A 15183-nucleotide genomic window follows, 5' to 3' on the forward strand; every position below is an offset into this window, starting at 1 on the left:
GAAATGAAACCAAACCGTTTGGTTCGGTTCGGTGCGGTTTCAAACGGTTTCGGTTTGGTTTTTGAGAAAAAAATGTACAATTTAAAATATACACATATTTATGCATAAGATGGTCTTATTTTCCTTGTATATTAATTAATGAATATGCACCAAAATTGCACCAAAAACAGCAACAACACCAAAAACTGCACCAAACCTGCAGCAAAAAACTGCAGCAAAACAACACCAAGAACTGTACCAAACCTGCAGCAAAAAACTGCACTGAAACTGCAGCAAAAAACTGCACAAAACTGCACAAAAAACAGCAGCTAAACAGCACCAAAACTGCACAAAACTGCACAAAAAACAGCAGCTAAACTGCAGCAAAAATTACACCACAACTGCATTACTTCGCATAGGATGCACCAACGTGCAAATTAAAGAAGTTCATCGTCTATTTGGCGACTACAAACCACACAACATTATGTACTTTAGTTGGTACATCAGTGTTTCAAAATCAATTTATATGGCTCTGGAATGGGATTAACTGGAACAAAGCAAGGGTCTTCATAGTCTTCCCAGAGGTTATCATAGACAGAAAAGCAAGGAATCTGATAATGCACACATAATGATGTCACAAGCCCTTATAGTGGAGGTGAGGGACTTTTGTTATATGTATGCATAGTCTTCCCAGAGATTATCGATTATATGTATGCATCCTTGTGTAATTTGTGTCTCTGCGTGTATTTATGTAATTGTATATGCATACATAATATTTAGTTAACTTTGGATAAGGTCTGCGAACAGTCCAAGCCTTTAATCTTAGCAATGTATGGTCACATGTTTACTGTATCTACTATCTACAGGTTTTAAGAAGTTTGAAGGACACGTTCCTGGCCATTTCAGCATGATCAACCAGGGATTTTGTTCTCGAGGGCAGCACGAAGACAGGTACTTTGTCCGAAATGAATGTAGTTTCTACTTAAAACTAATCTAAGTTAAATGCATATATGTGAGGATCCTTTCTGTTTTTCCAGTGGCTTTCAGCTTGCATCTGTTAAGGCTGCTCAACATAGACTAGATCATCAATAGATTGGAAGGCCGGAATATTGGATAGTTGGAATAGTCAACCGGCAAAATGTATGACATCGGAGCTATTAAGGTGCTATTGTCTGCTTGTGATACTTATAACTTTGAAGTGCTGTAGCGGCAAGTTCAAGTTCACTCTTTCTGTAAATTGGGGAGATCTAACGTGCTATTTCTATTTTGAGTGACTAACAAATTGTTACTTTATTTGTGGTTGAATAATAATTGATTATTATTATCTGGATGATGCAGGGTTGTCCATCATGGAGACAACCATTTGATTCATTAACTGTTCTAGAGGAAGATGCTGTGGAGAAATTGATGATACGGCGTAGCTTACCAGATTCAGTGTGAAATGCACATTTTAAATTATCAATCACGATTCAGTGTGAAATGCACATTTTCCCCTTTAATCTAACAACATATATGAAATTGAAGACAGAGGATGAGAAATTTTTACCTCTGCGTGTGTCGACTCCAAGATTGGAGGCAAGGCAGAGATGAAAGCAAGCCGCAGAAGCAGAAGCAAGCCGCAGAAGCAGAAGCAGTCGCAGAAGCAGAAGCAGTCGCTCGCAGGCAGTCGCTCGCAGTTAGGTGACCAGGTCGCTCGCAAAGGCAGTCGCTCGCAGGTAGTCGCTCGCACGCAGTCAGGTGACCAGGTCGCTCGCAAAGGTCAGATGCGAAGATGCAAGGAGGCGCAAACCCAGAACCGCAAACCAAATGTATAAGTATAACCTAAACCTAGTTGAATGAACTAAATAAAAATAAAAAAGTGCGGTTTCGGTTTCGGTTTCGGTGCGGTTTTGAAAACCCAAAACCGAAACCAAACCGTTTTGTGTGCCGCGGTTCGGTTTTGAAACCGAAACCGTTTCAAAACCGCAAAACCAAACCGTTTGGTGCGGTTTGATTCGATTCGTGTTTCGGTTCCAAGTGCCCACCCCTACTTGACACTAATGGACGTGACAAAAGTTTTATCCGAGTAGGCTCGTGCACATAGTTCAAAAGAAATTATATATGAAAAGTTAAGAAGTGTCGTTTGAATTTTGTCGAACGCTCTGAAGGGGTGAAAAATTAAGGTGCGTTTGTTGTATCGGACTATCTTGAACTGGACTAGCTTCAGGAACTAAGCTGGACTGGCTTAGACTAGACTAAACTGGACTGACTTAGTGAATCGTTTGATGCAGTGTCGGACTAGTAAGCATGATAACTATTAAATTTAGATACTATATTATTTAATCTCTATTTATTAATATTTTATTATTAATCTATCATTTTACTTGTTTCTAGAAACAATCTAATGGCCAGTATTTTTTTTCCAAGCATATCATTGACCCATTCCTCTTTCCTCTAGTACTCTCTCCCTCCCCTCTCCCTCTTTTTATCTGGTTCACCATTTTTCTAGAGTTCTCTTCCACTCTCCGTATACATCTCTCTATTTTCCTCCGCCCATCTCGCTCCCATCCCCTCTTTTCCACCATCCACTATCTCCCTAACCTCTCCCTTTTTTCTTTATGCAGAGGATTCATCAGAGCTCACCACCCAACGCCTCCTCTGATTTTCTGGTGATTTTGCGTTTTTTTGTTTTGAATTTGTTTGGAAGATTCGTCTGGATGTGCTTTTGGGGGAATTTTAGATGTTGGATTTTGAGGGTTTTGTTTTGAATTTGTTCTGGAGATTCGTGTGCATGTGGTTTTGGGGGAATTTTAGATGTTGGATTTTGAGATTTAGGCAGTGGGTGGGGGGTGGGTTTCAGATCTGCATAGGGGTAAGCGAGCAGGAGCTGTAGACGACAAAGGTGTGCAAACGATGTTGGAGACGGGATTAGCAATCCAGTGGTTTTTGGGGGGTCTCACTAGGACGACTTAGCGAAGCTCTTAGTCGGAACGAGTCTGACTTAATCCCATTTAAGTTTAGTCCAGCTTGCACCAAACACGGGATTAGTAGTCTTAACAAAGTAGTCCAATCCAGTGAACTTTAACAAGGACAAAAAAACACGCCCTAATAAGTGTAGAGCTCTAAATTACTTTGCAAAAAAAAAAATGTAAATGTCGAAGTGAATGTTGGAAGATACATAGCCTTGAATCACTTGCAATAAAATATAATTAAAATGAAACTGGTTTTTTAACTTGAATACACACTATTAGGGGTGGATTTTTTTGCCAAATTGCCGTGCCAACCGAATTACCAACCGTGCCATACCGATTTTGTGCCAAATTTTTTGTGCCAATCGGTAATGGTATGGTATTGTACCGTACCGAAATTTCTTGGTACGGTATTGGTAATGGATATCATTACCACGGTATTACCTTACCGTACCGAACATATAATATAATATATAAATTATAAATTATATAATATATAATTATATAACACATATTTATAATATTCTAATAATTTGATATGATGAAAGAGGCTCAACCTTGGTTCAAGATTCTAAATAGGAAGAAGATTGCGGCCAATGTGTGGGATTTATATGTGTTGGAGAAGTCTAAGTTATTTGAAGCAATGCATAATCAAAAGGTAAGTATCACAACCGATACTTGGACATCGGTACAAAACATTAACTACATGGTAGTTACCGCTCACTTCATGGATAGTGAATGAAAGTTGCACAAACGGATCATAAACTTCATAAAGATCACGGGTCATAAGGGAGAAGACATTGGGAAAGTTCTAGAAGTGTGTTTGAACCAATGGAGGATAGAGAAGATCTTTAGCATGGGGGAAACTTCTATTTGTTTTGGTTCGTAACTTCTATTTGGATTGTAAGCTTAATTTTCATCATGAATTTTGATGCATCATTTGAATTATTGTGTGTGTGAATTGTAAATGATGAATAATAGATGAATTTAGGCTACAATGTATGAGATAAAGGTACAATAAAAAAGTTTTGCCCTTGAATTGGGTTAAAAAAGCAAAAACAAATTTTGTTCCAAAACAAAGTGGCAATTACCATTGCCATACAATGCCAACCGAACATTTGGCAATACCGAACTTCGGTATACCGAAAGTTTGGTATGGTAATGGTAATAGATTTTACTAAACCGAAAGTTTGGTACGGTAATTGGTACAAGGGTTTTGGTACGGTAACCGTACCGAACCCACCCCTACACACTATCATATGAGTACACAACTTATATTTATACATCTTAATTGAATTGTTCGAGAATTCAATGACTTGGACTCACTTCTCAGCCACATGATTTCGACTTTTTTAAAATTTACAATATTATTCTAACACTACGATACCTTAGTAGGAGAAATTAGTAGATTTTTCTAGTTATCATAATTGATCTTCACATAACTAATCCCCTTTGTCTCTTGCTTTTGCTTTTCTTGCTGCGGATGAACCAGCAACCAGTTAAGATATTGCTACCGGAAGACCTGCATGTAACAGACCTGCATGAAAACGAATCCTAAGTCGTATTTTGTTGATCAGATTGAATGAATAAAACACTGAACTCCGAGTTGTGCACAACCTCCGCTTATTTTTTACTTTCAGATCGTATAAAGTAGGGGAAATCAACAGACAAAAACAAACATGGTGTGCAAATGGACAATAAAATGTAATGATGGAAGTTCATAAAAAAAATAATTAGATACCTTGTTGTGCTGCTGTTGCTGCTACTACTAGTACTCCCGCTACTGCAACTTGCGCCACTCTTTTTATTTAGGAAAAACTTACGGATCTTAGACCAATCATTGTGGTTCTCAGGTCCCCCAGCTGACGGCCTTGGGGAAACTTTCGAGCGATTCTCAGGTGCCTTTTCTTTCTTCTTTGAACCTAGAAAAGTTGGAAAGAACACCTTAATCAAGAAAATTTCACTCTCCATGCTTGAAGTCCTTGATATCTGGCGTGTCGTATAGCCTTTCTGCGTTTTTCTCTTTTGCTTCCTGACTTGGGGTTCAATGTGAAAATCAAAACTCGTCTCTTGAACATTGTTTTCTTCTTTAACCCCCTGCGTACTTTGTTGCTCATCGACAAAGTCTTTTAGAGAAATTTCGTAACAGGACTCGGGCATGTCTTGGATCATTTCCATAAGGTCCTTCCTGCTTTGAAGAATTATTTCTTCTCTTGACGGTGTTGGACAAGGAATGCTGTAATGATGGTTGTGTGGAAGCAAAGGAGAAGACTCGTCGTCTTTCATGTTTGATCTCAACGTGTTTGTTTCCCATGTTACCGGTGAGTAACAGCCAAAGTCTTCATATGTATGTGCTTGTTTCCAAAAATCAAAATCGTTTTCTTCTGCGCTATCACGATTGGCGCTGCTATGAACATGGTGGGTTCGATAGAGGTGATTTCTAGGGAAGTTTTGACCCTGATCAAGATGAAACATGGTATGAAGAGGGGGAAGTAGTAGGAGAGCTAGAAGTTGGTTTACAAGTATATCATATCATGGGAAGAGTTGGACATTGTCATTTTCTTCGTAGGGTGTCGTATATAGGAAGCACTCAAGTCATTGCCGTCTTAGATGGGGGAGTCAAGTGAATAATCTAATTATTCCCCAAATTTTCCACACTTGTCTTTCTCTAAGTTTTTGAATTCTTCCATAGAGAAACTTGACTATAACTTCGAAAGTCCCTATTTTTCGCTTTGTCACGGGATTACGACGAAAAGCATTTTTCTTTGTCCGTGACAAAATAATAATAATTTTATTATGATTTTAAGTGATGCTATTATATGTGGTTTTATTATTCTAAGTTGGGTATGCTAGGAAGATAAAGTTTGTAGATAAAATTGTGTAAACTAAATGACATACAAGTTAATGATATGATTATTATTTAAACGTTGATAAACGTGCTCATTCTTACGTTTAAGTAATAAACTAATCATCAACTTCCATGTCCTTTAATTTTCAAAACTTAATCTACAAATTTAGTTTTCCTAACATTACTCCTCTTTAAAATTACACTAAAATGAAATTAAGTTAGCTGGTTGCATGCATCAATCACGGTGATGGAGGGTGATTCATCAAGGCCAAAAAAGCTTCCTTGGAAGGAAGAAATTGAGTATGGACTTCGACTTGTTAATGGCCAGACGCAGAGTCAAAGTTCCATGGTTTGAAGTTTTCAACATTTTGATAGGATTGCGACCGGTTATAGTTCAGAAGGGATATACATTTTAATGTGCCGGAAACACGGTCTGGTACAAGAAGCGTTATAATACAATTGGTTAGAGAATTGATAAAAAAAAAAAATTTCCAACTAGCATATTATGACAATGTGTACCGGGCCGTTGTTTTTGGCAAACTGAAAAATTTATTCAAGTGTTGGTAATACTCAACACCCTACTTATTATTATTGTATAACTTTAACTTTTAAAATTTGTGTCTATCCACAAATTTTGAAATTCAAACTCATCTAACTGTGATGAGTAAGATGATAAACATTATCATCACTTGAGGGTGGTGAATAAAAATATTTTCTATTCATTGAGCCATGCGCAAAATGTAGTAATGAGATGGACTACATTTGGTGTCAGTTAATGTTATGTTTCTCAATGAATATTTGTTCTATTGGTAACCAATTTTCACTTAGATTGTTAATAATTAAAAGATTACTAGATAAAATTTAGTCACATAATGTATGGTCTACATAAAAATGCATTGAGAAGTCACAATTACGATGACCTCGTTTCTTATAAGTTGCTCTTCATGTATCCTACTACTGTAGTAAAATTTGGTGCCCTCCCGAAAGTTGACGACTCGAACCAAATGGTCGGTTATTTAGTGTATTTGGTATCGAAATTGTGATTACATGACATATGGAGTTCCTTCTAAGGAAAAATTTTCAGTGTGTCAGAAACAAGATCCAGTACACCAAGTGTCATATATAATTGGTTGGATTTTTTTTTATCAAGTTTCTTACAAATTGTATTATTATACTTGATATACTAGATTGTGTTCTCGACATAATAAAAATTTTCTCCACTACTTAAGAGTAGTGAGAAAAAATGAACCCTTTTGAATATGCACATACTGCATTTATATCTCATTTGGAACAAGTTTTGTTGAATGCTTCAAAAGTCAAATGATAGGGTTGATGTTTAGTCTTAATTAGATACAGGTATACTTCAAAATCTAGGGTGTACGCGTGTTGACATTAATAATGGTTGAAATAACACATCCCCAGTTTGAAATTTCTCTTATCTCCTTAAGAAATTTATTAGAGCAGCGAGTTATCTATGTATTTCTTGGTTAACAAAGGGGCTTAAGCTACCTAGTATTCTTTTTCACTTATAAATAAGAGATCTTAGGTTCTATTTTCGCGAAAGGCGAATTTGAACCACATTATTATTAATTCATTGTAAGACTTAGCCTACTTTCCAATCCTCAAAGTGTAGATAAAATCATTTGCTCAAAAAAAAAAAAAAAAACAGAGGGGGTTGAGGCTCGAAAAAGAAAATACATTAGGATGTCATGAGGCCAAGCTCCTGCTGTATCAGCAACTAGAAGACCCGACGAGTTGAAGGAACTTACTCAGAAAATATTGAACTCAAATAGCATGATAAACCTATATGATCCAATTCATCGGCAACAAAATTTGAACAAGTTTATAACTCATTTGGTTATATTAACATTCTTCCTTGCACTCGATATGTCAAGTACGACTACCTCTCTTTCAATATTGCTTGTATAAATACAAATTACTCAAATTTTATGATCTCAATGGTCTAGAGTGCTTCCATACAAAAGTAATTGTACAACTCAAAATAAATCTATAATTCCTTAGTGAAAGAAAAAGTATATTTTTCATAAGCAAACATAGGGTTTTTTTTTTGTTTTCTTTTGAAAATGAGGCTAGCTGATGGCTTCGCTATAGTAGTTTACTATTTCAAAGGTCGGGAAGACTTACAAAGGTAATTCAACCACTCCTGATGGCTGATTTTTCTAAGAACAAAAAAACACACATAGACTTGTACCAAAAAAAGAAGATCATGGTTATTGATCTTCCTGCAAAACTTGGAATGTTCTGCCATGTCAAAGGCCGACCACCCATATGGCCCATACCACCTGGAAAACTGCGCCGCCGCCAGAGCCCACAAAACAGAAAGGGCCAGGTCAACCTGTTATTTGAGGAAAATAGGAAGGGTAATACAGTCCACTCGGCCGTCGGCCCGACCGAAATTCAAATTGAAATCGAACAACTCGTCACCGTCCGATCTTACATTCTCTGAACTTTGAAGTGGAGCCGTAGATATAATTAGAGAGAGAGAGCGCCCCTCGAAATTTCAAATCTCACTCTCATCCCGCTCTCCTCCCATTTGAGACCAGGAGAGAGAGAGAGAGAGAGAGAGAGAGAGAGAGAGAGAGAGAGAGAGAGAGAGAGAGAGAGGGGAGAGAGAAGTATTTAGGGATCCCGATCTACTACAAGAGATCCCATCATAGGTGCGTGCGAGTCTCCGTCCCCTTCTCGCCACCGCATCAGAATGTCCGGCCGCCACGAGAAAGAGAAGGGCGTCAACGTCCAGGTCCTTCTCCGTTGCAGGTATTTACCATTTCCCGCACTCCATTTCTCTCTAGGGTTAGGGTTTTTGAAAATTGTTACTGAGTTATGCGGTAACATTTTGAATTTTTGAAATCCCTAATTGCTTAACGATTTTGTTAATTTGTTAATTAAATTGTTGATTTAGGCCGTTTAGTGAGGATGAGTTGAGGAGCAATGCCCCGCAGGTTATTACTTGCAATGAGTACCAGAGAGAAGTTGCAGTCTCTCAGAACATTGCCGGCAAGCACATTGATAGGGTTTTCACTTTCGATAAGGTCTTTTTCTTCAACCAAGTATTGTTTTTTTTTTTTTTTAATCTTAATTCTTTTCGGGTTTTCGAAATTTTGAAATTGGTATGATATGCTCAATTTTTCATTTTTGTGGCTTTTACTGGTAGGTTTTTGGTCCTAATGCTGAGCAAAGAGATCTTTATGAGCAAGCTGTGATTCCAATAGTGCATGAAGTTTTGGAAGGCTTCAACTGTACCATTTTTGCGTATGGGCAAACGGGTACAGGTAAGACATACACAATGGAGGGTGAATGCAAAAGGGCAAAGGTATGGTGTTTCGGTCTTGTAATCAGTTTTGTGGTGATGTTGTCCAGGTGTTTGTCATTTAAATCTGTTGATGTCATGGGATATTTAAACAGACTGGACCTAATGGAGAATTGCCTCCCGGGGCTGGAGTTATTCCAAGGGCTGTCCAGCAGATTTTCGATACCCTTGAGGGCCAGAATGCAGAGTACAGTGTGAAAGTCACTTTCTTAGAGCTTTACAACGAAGAGATTACTGATCTTCTTGCTCCAGAGGAACTTTCTAGAGCTTCTTTGGAAGATAAGCAGAAAAAGCAGTTGCCTCTAATGGAGGATGGGAAAGGTGGAGTTCTTGTAAGAGGTTTGGAGGAGGAAATCGTGACGAGCGCGAATGAGATTTTCACTCTACTCGAAAGAGGGTCTTCTAAACGTCGTACTGCTGAAACTTTATTGAACAAGCAGTCAAGGTAATGCAAATACTTCTTTGACTGGCTTCATGTTCAGTGACAACTTTTATTCATGGTATTTTACTGTTTCAATTTCAGTCGGTCACATTCTCTCTTTTCCATCACCATACACATTAAGGAAGCAACCCCAGAAGGTGAAGAATTGATCAAATGTGGAAAGTTGAATCTGGTTGATTTGGCCGGCTCAGAAAATATCTCCCGTTCGGGTGCACGAGAGGTGCAATTTAGTTTGATTGTTCAAGTTTGTTTGTAGTGATAGGAATTGCTCTTTTAAATTAATTTTGTGCTCTCACAATTATTAGGGTCGCGCAAGGGAAGCCGGAGAAATCAACAAAAGTTTACTGACTTTAGGGCGAGTAATCAATGCCCTGGTGGAACATCTTGGGCATATCCCATACAGGTTTGCTTAGTGCTTGTTTGCTGTTATCTCTATGCCTATACTCCTTGTTCTTCCCAATTCTAATAATAGAGTCATATTTGAAATCAGGGATAGTAAGCTAACACGGTTACTTCGGGATTCGCTTGGAGGAAGAACAAAGACCTGCATCATAGCTACAGTTTCGCCTGCTGTGCACTGTCTTGAGGAAACTTTGAGTACACTGGATTATGCACACAGGGCGAAAAATATAAAAAATAAGCCTGAGGTTTGTTATTCTATATTGGTACCAATAGTATCTTTATCTGATATGTTTCTACAATATGTTTTTTTTTCCCATCAAATCTACAACAATGGCCTAAGGGAAGTTTGTTGTTGGCTCATAGAAGACTATAGGTTCTTTTGTTTTTGGAAGAAATACAATAATGAACTCGTCTTCTCAGTAAATTTGTACATTGTTACAAATAGGAGTGATTACTGTTGGTTTGACAAGTAATCTGCATTTCTTCTGTGAAGACTACAGTTTTGACGGGCCTAAAGCCTCACATTTTATGTTTGTAATTTTCATTATTTTGTGTTTAATTGCACAATGGTATTGTCGTATGTGATCTGTGTTAGTGTTGAAACCTTTTGTATTTTATAATGTTTCATAAAATGATGATGAACGTTTTTTCAATCAATTGTAGGTGAATCAAAAAATGATGAAATCAACTCTTATCAAGGATCTCTATGGTGAAATTGAACGGCTTAAGGCAGGTTAGACACTTCGCATTCCAGTTAAGTAAAGTTGTCTCTCTAACCTCATTTCGTGTTTGTTTCTAATATTGTGATTTGGTTCAGAGGTGTATGCCGCACGTGAGAAGAATGGTGTTTATATCCCAAAGGAGCGATACTATCAGGAAGAAAGTGAAAGGAAGGTATAATATTTTCCTTATTTTCCTTTAGCTTCTTAGTGATATTATTTGTGTGTCTGTATCTGTTTGATAGCTTTTTTGAGGTATTGTTGTACTTCTGATTCCATTTCTATGAATACAATGTGTTTGCTGATTTGTTGAAGGCTGTGCTTCATTACCTTTTGGCCTTGAGAAACTTAACTTTTCTTTTCTCCATTCTTTGTTTGTGGTGGGCAGCTATTACGGCTTTACAAAAACACCTCTTTCTACATATTTTAAAAGACATTCCCATTGTACCTTTCTTGATTAGCTGATTATGGGTCTTATTAATTTTGTTTTGCTATATACTTATGCCTGTTTTTCTTGTGTGTAGTCCATGGCTGACCAGATTGAGAGCATGGGGGTTATGCTAGAAAACCATCAGAAGGTTTGTTCATATGATATTTTTTTTATATACAAGTCGTTGACTCATTTCTGGTTTTATACGATATCTAACTTCAGTTTTTATGTGGAATGTTACAAACAGCAATTTGAGGAGTTGCAGAATAAATATAATCTCCAGGTTCGACAGTGTTATGATTTGAGTGCCAAGCTTGACTCAACTGAGGTGAGCTATCTTCATACACTCATTTTTATGGCATTTCGGGTATGGACATTTTTTGCTAAAAAAAACTCATTCTAAACCAATGTTGCAGAAAACTTTGAACCATACCACTAAGTTACTTTCTACCACTGAGGAGGAATTGATGAAATGCCGATATGCTTTGAAGGAGAGGGATTTTATCATTTCTGAGCAGAAGAAAGCTGGTCTGTCTGAATCCTTGACTTCTGGAACTTGGTTGTTTTCTGCATATGTGTTTGTTTTGATATTGTTGAATGCATGGCAGAAAATGCTCTGGCTCAGGAAGCATGCAATTTGCAATCTGACTTGGAGAAAGCACTTCATGATAATGCATCCTTGTTTCAAAAAATTGGTATGTAGCCTTCAACAACCAATTAACTTTGACATTGTTTTAATTGTCAAACAACTTTACTAAGTTTTTTATTCATGATGTGATACTATGCAGGTAGAGAGGACAAGCTGAGTGCTGATAATAGGTTGGTAGTGAATAATTACCAGGACGATCTTGCCAAACAAGTTGGTTCTCTTTGCAAGATGGTGGCAACATCGATGTCTCATCAGAATGAACACCTTCAGTGTGTTGAGAACCTCTGTCATTATTTTTTAAGTGCAAACGTTAAGGTATCATCTGAAACTTTTCCTCGCTTTTCCCTTTACTGAGGTTCATCTATGTTTGGATCCTTTTTCATTGATGTTATCCTGCTTTTTCGACTTCCTAATTTTAGGCGATTATGGACATGAAGAATAAATTGACATCTTCAAGGGCTTTGTATCTTTCTCATATTGAGGCAGTGCAAAATGTTGTGCGTTTGCACAAGGCGAGCTCTAATGCTGGTCTAGAGGAAATTTCATCTTTCGCTTCTTCTAATTTGCAGTCTGTTGAAGAAGTAGGTAGCAATAATGGAGTTTCCCTGTTGCACTTATCAGTTTTGTACCATGAAGATTTCTGTTGTTGCTAACTGTTTATACCAACTTTATATATTTATTTTCTTGGATTCAGTTTCTAGCTTCAGAGGCTGGTGAAGCAGCTACAATATTTGAGGATCTTCAGAGCAGTCTCTCAACACAGCAGGGAGAAATGACAGCTTTTGCTAAGGAATTGAAACAGGTCTGACATCTACCTTATTACATTCACATTTTGGTGGCTTTGAAAGTTCTATAATTTAATCTATGAAAATTAAGTTTGTAGAGCATCAATTATTTTGCACAGCATGGAGAAAAAGTATCTTTGCTTTTCAACATCTTATTTGGTTTCTTGCCAATTTATTTTATTTTATTTTTTCTGTATAACAGAGATTCACTTCTAGCATTAAGCAAACACAAGACATTTCTGAGTACTCTCAAGGATTCCTACACAAGCTTTTGGAAGAATCAAAGAGGCTTGAAGATCATGTGGGACAGACCAATGATATTACACGAAATAGCATTGCTGAATTTCAGAAGGCTTATGAGGTATACACAATTCCTGCACAGATAAAATCTGCTTTGATATATTTCTTCTACAAAATTTCTGAGATCCCAAGTGGACGTGTGACACAGGAGCAATCAAAATCTGAGGCAGAGAAGCTTATTGCTGATATCTCTAGTTTAGTCTCCACTCACATGAGCCGTCAGAAAGAGATGGTTTGTTTCTGTTATTGATTTATTATAATTTTCTCTAAATTGAGATTTTTGTTCCATCTAATTCTGAAACAAATGACTGTTGAACTGACAGGTGGATGCCAAGCTTGTTGGTTTCAAAGAAAGTGCTATTGCAGACAAGTCTTTCATGGACGGTCATGTTTCCTCCATGGAGGGTATTACCACAGAAGCGAAAAGAAAATGGTGGGAATTTTCAATGCAAGCAGAAAATGATGCTAAGGATGGTGCTGACTATTCTGCTGCTAAGCATTGTCGCATGGAGGTTCTTCTACAAAAAAGGTAAGTTGGTCTATCATGTTTCATGCCGAGGCTTGATCCATATTTTTTTTTTCTTGAATGCTGATGTTTGTTCTGTTATTTTATTTTGTAGTGTAAGTACGGCTGATTCAGCATTGGAGCACTGGAAAAAGACACAGGAGTCTGTGAATGATATGGGAAATAAACATGTTTCAGCTACGGCATCACTTATCAGGTTCATTAGGAATTTTGTTTCTTTTGCCTAAGTTTTGTGTGGGCAACCCCTTTAGTGTTCTTTACAATAATATGTACTGGGGAGATGTTTATAGTTCTTTTAAAACTGTAGATTAATTCTTTAGAAATATCTTGATGCAGGATTGCTTCTGATAGTAACGAGCAGCATGATGTTGAGATCAATTCAGTGAGGGCTGCAGTTGAGCAAGATGTGGCAAAGAATAGTGAGGATGTCCTTCAGCATGTTGATTGTAAGTTTTTTGTTGTCTTATTCTAATATATCTCTACCGGTGATTCTACATATATTCTGAATCTCACTCTAGCAGTGATGAGTTAAAGCAATAAATTTTTTATTGTGCGTATGAAATGTGAGCATGATTTAATTGGTAAGCAAGTATGTGCTGTAGTACACACATCAAACCTTTTCATTTCGAAACTGGTTGGTAGACGGATAACATCCATCTGAATCACTGTTTCAAGCATTTGAATTTGAAAAATGAAATTGGAGTGCTATTATGAAATGTAGGCAAAGGTTAAACATTAGAGATCTGAATATGTGCGGTATAGTGGTTTTGTACCCGTTTCCGCTGGTTTTGGTTGTTTAAGATCCATGCGGATTCCCTAAGCATAAGATTTTATCAAAATTGCCTACAGGTATGCATGAGCAGGAGCAGGAATCTATTTCTAAAATCTTGGAGACTATCAAGGCTCATTCAAATACCCTGGAGACTTTGCGGGAGGACCACTCTGGGAAAGCTGTATCAATTGAGGAGACAGCACGAGATACCTTCCAGAACCATTATTTGGTGAGCTTTTTTCCACACAACTTATTATGGTGCACTCATCAGTCATGACCATCTTCAGAAGCGGACATGCTTTGTGCTTGAACACATTCTCCTACTTTTGTACCGATATCAGTTCACGAATCATGATTTCTGTTTTGATTTGTGTAGGACTATGAACCTAGTGGATCTACACCGGAAAAGTCTGAGCCGGAAGTTCCAAGCAAGGGCACCATTGAGTCACTTCGAGCCATGCCTATGGAAGCTCTTGTTGAGGAGTTTCGGGAAAACCATTCCTACGAGTCATTGAATGTGAAGGAGTTGAAACCATCGCTTATACCTCGCTCTCCGCTTACACAACTGAACTAAAAGTGGTGCGATCATCATCGCTCGATTACCTGCATGAAATGAAGTTTGTATTTGTATCATTATTATACACTTTTTCTTGCTTTTGAGGAATATATGTAGCAGAATGTAGTGGAAGTTGGGGTGTACTGTTTGTTCCTGGTGCAGTCAGTGTACCAATAAATCCAGTCTTTGGATTTAGCAGTGTAGCTCGATATATATAGGGATGTATATTAGAGGCAGAAAAAACCTACATCTGTTTAATTTTTATTCCATCAATGCTGTGTTCAACCACATTTGCCTTTCTTTGCAAGTTTTTTTTCTTTCCTTTTTCTTTTCGCTTTTACGTTGATTTCGTTATCTCCTTCCACGCCGTCCAGGATTTCACGATCACCGCTGGTGCCACCAATCTCTTCCTCTTCCTCTCTTCTCGAATTCTCTCTTTACCAGTGAATGCAAAATATAGAAATAAAGTTTACAGGATTGTATTTTGCTCCCTAAA

The 15183-nt window shown here is 37.6% G+C and overlaps 2 protein-coding genes and 1 long non-coding RNA gene across 5 annotated transcripts; 2 read left to right on the top strand and 1 right to left on the bottom strand.

The window, feature by feature from the left end:
* Positions 1-539: 539 nt before the first annotated feature.
* LOC126598514 (uncharacterized) lies at positions 540-1405 on the top strand. Of its 2 annotated transcripts, XR_007614866.1 has the most exons (4): positions 540-634; positions 846-930; positions 1017-1211; positions 1318-1405. It is a non-coding gene; the product is annotated as an uncharacterized LOC126598514 (long non-coding RNA). The 2 variants fall into 2 exon arrangements; XR_007614865.1 differs by lacking the exon at positions 1318-1405 and having other exon boundaries at positions 1017-1317.
* A 2782-nt stretch (positions 1406-4187) lies between these two features.
* On the bottom strand, positions 4188-5498 carry LOC126598510 (uncharacterized). The gene is made up of 2 exons (XM_050264878.1): positions 4669-5498; positions 4188-4464 (listed from the first exon to the last, which is right to left on the bottom strand). The coding sequence occupies exons 1-2, from the start codon at positions 5400-5402 to the stop codon at positions 4362-4364; spliced, it is 837 nt and encodes a 278-aa protein (XP_050120835.1). The 5' UTR covers positions 5403-5498; the 3' UTR covers positions 4188-4361.
* Positions 5499-8295: 2797 nt separating this feature from the next.
* Positions 8296-14975, top strand: LOC126598506 (kinesin-like protein KIN-5C). Of its 2 annotated transcripts, XM_050264874.1 has the most exons (23): positions 8297-8553; positions 8699-8828; positions 8951-9109; positions 9202-9551; positions 9630-9768; positions 9854-9951; positions 10039-10195; positions 10614-10683; positions 10768-10844; positions 11194-11247; positions 11347-11427; positions 11516-11627; positions 11708-11794; positions 11888-12063; positions 12168-12329; positions 12443-12550; positions 12736-12894; positions 12982-13065; positions 13157-13362; positions 13454-13555; positions 13696-13805; positions 14209-14360; positions 14508-14975. In XM_050264874.1, the coding sequence occupies exons 1-23, from the start codon at positions 8495-8497 to the stop codon at positions 14703-14705; spliced, it is 3030 nt and encodes a 1009-aa protein (XP_050120831.1). In that variant the 5' UTR covers positions 8297-8494; the 3' UTR covers positions 14706-14975. The 2 variants fall into 2 exon arrangements, with proteins under 2 accessions (XP_050120830.1, XP_050120831.1); XM_050264873.1 differs by having other exon boundaries at positions 8296-8553; positions 11194-11427.
* The last annotated feature ends 208 nt before the right edge of the window (positions 14976-15183 follow it).

The sequence above is a fragment of the Malus sylvestris genome, chromosome 14 (assembly GCF_916048215.2).
Source record: "Malus sylvestris chromosome 14, drMalSylv7.2, whole genome shotgun sequence".
NCBI classification, from domain to species: Eukaryota; Viridiplantae; Streptophyta; class Magnoliopsida; order Rosales; family Rosaceae; genus Malus; species Malus sylvestris.

Coding starts and splice junctions, on each gene's coding strand:
- LOC126598506 (XM_050264873.1), top strand. CDS start 8,495: ATGTCCGGCCGCCACGAGAAAGAGAAGGGCGTCAACGTCCAGGTCCTT. Junction 12,330..12,442: donor ATTTGCAGTCTGTTGAAGAA/GTAGGTAGCAAT, acceptor TCTTGGATTCAG/TTTCTAGCTTCAGAGGCTGG. Junction 13,363..13,453: donor GAGGTTCTTCTACAAAAAAG/GTAAGTTGGTCT, acceptor TTTATTTTGTAG/TGTAAGTACGGCTGATTCAG.
- LOC126598510 (XM_050264878.1), bottom strand. CDS start 5,402: ATGTTTCATCTTGATCAGGGTCAAAACTTCCCTAGAAATCACCTCTAT. Junction 4,465..4,668: donor AGCAACAGCAGCACAACAAG/GTATCTAATTAT, acceptor GTTTTCATGCAG/GTCTGTTACATGCAGGTCTT.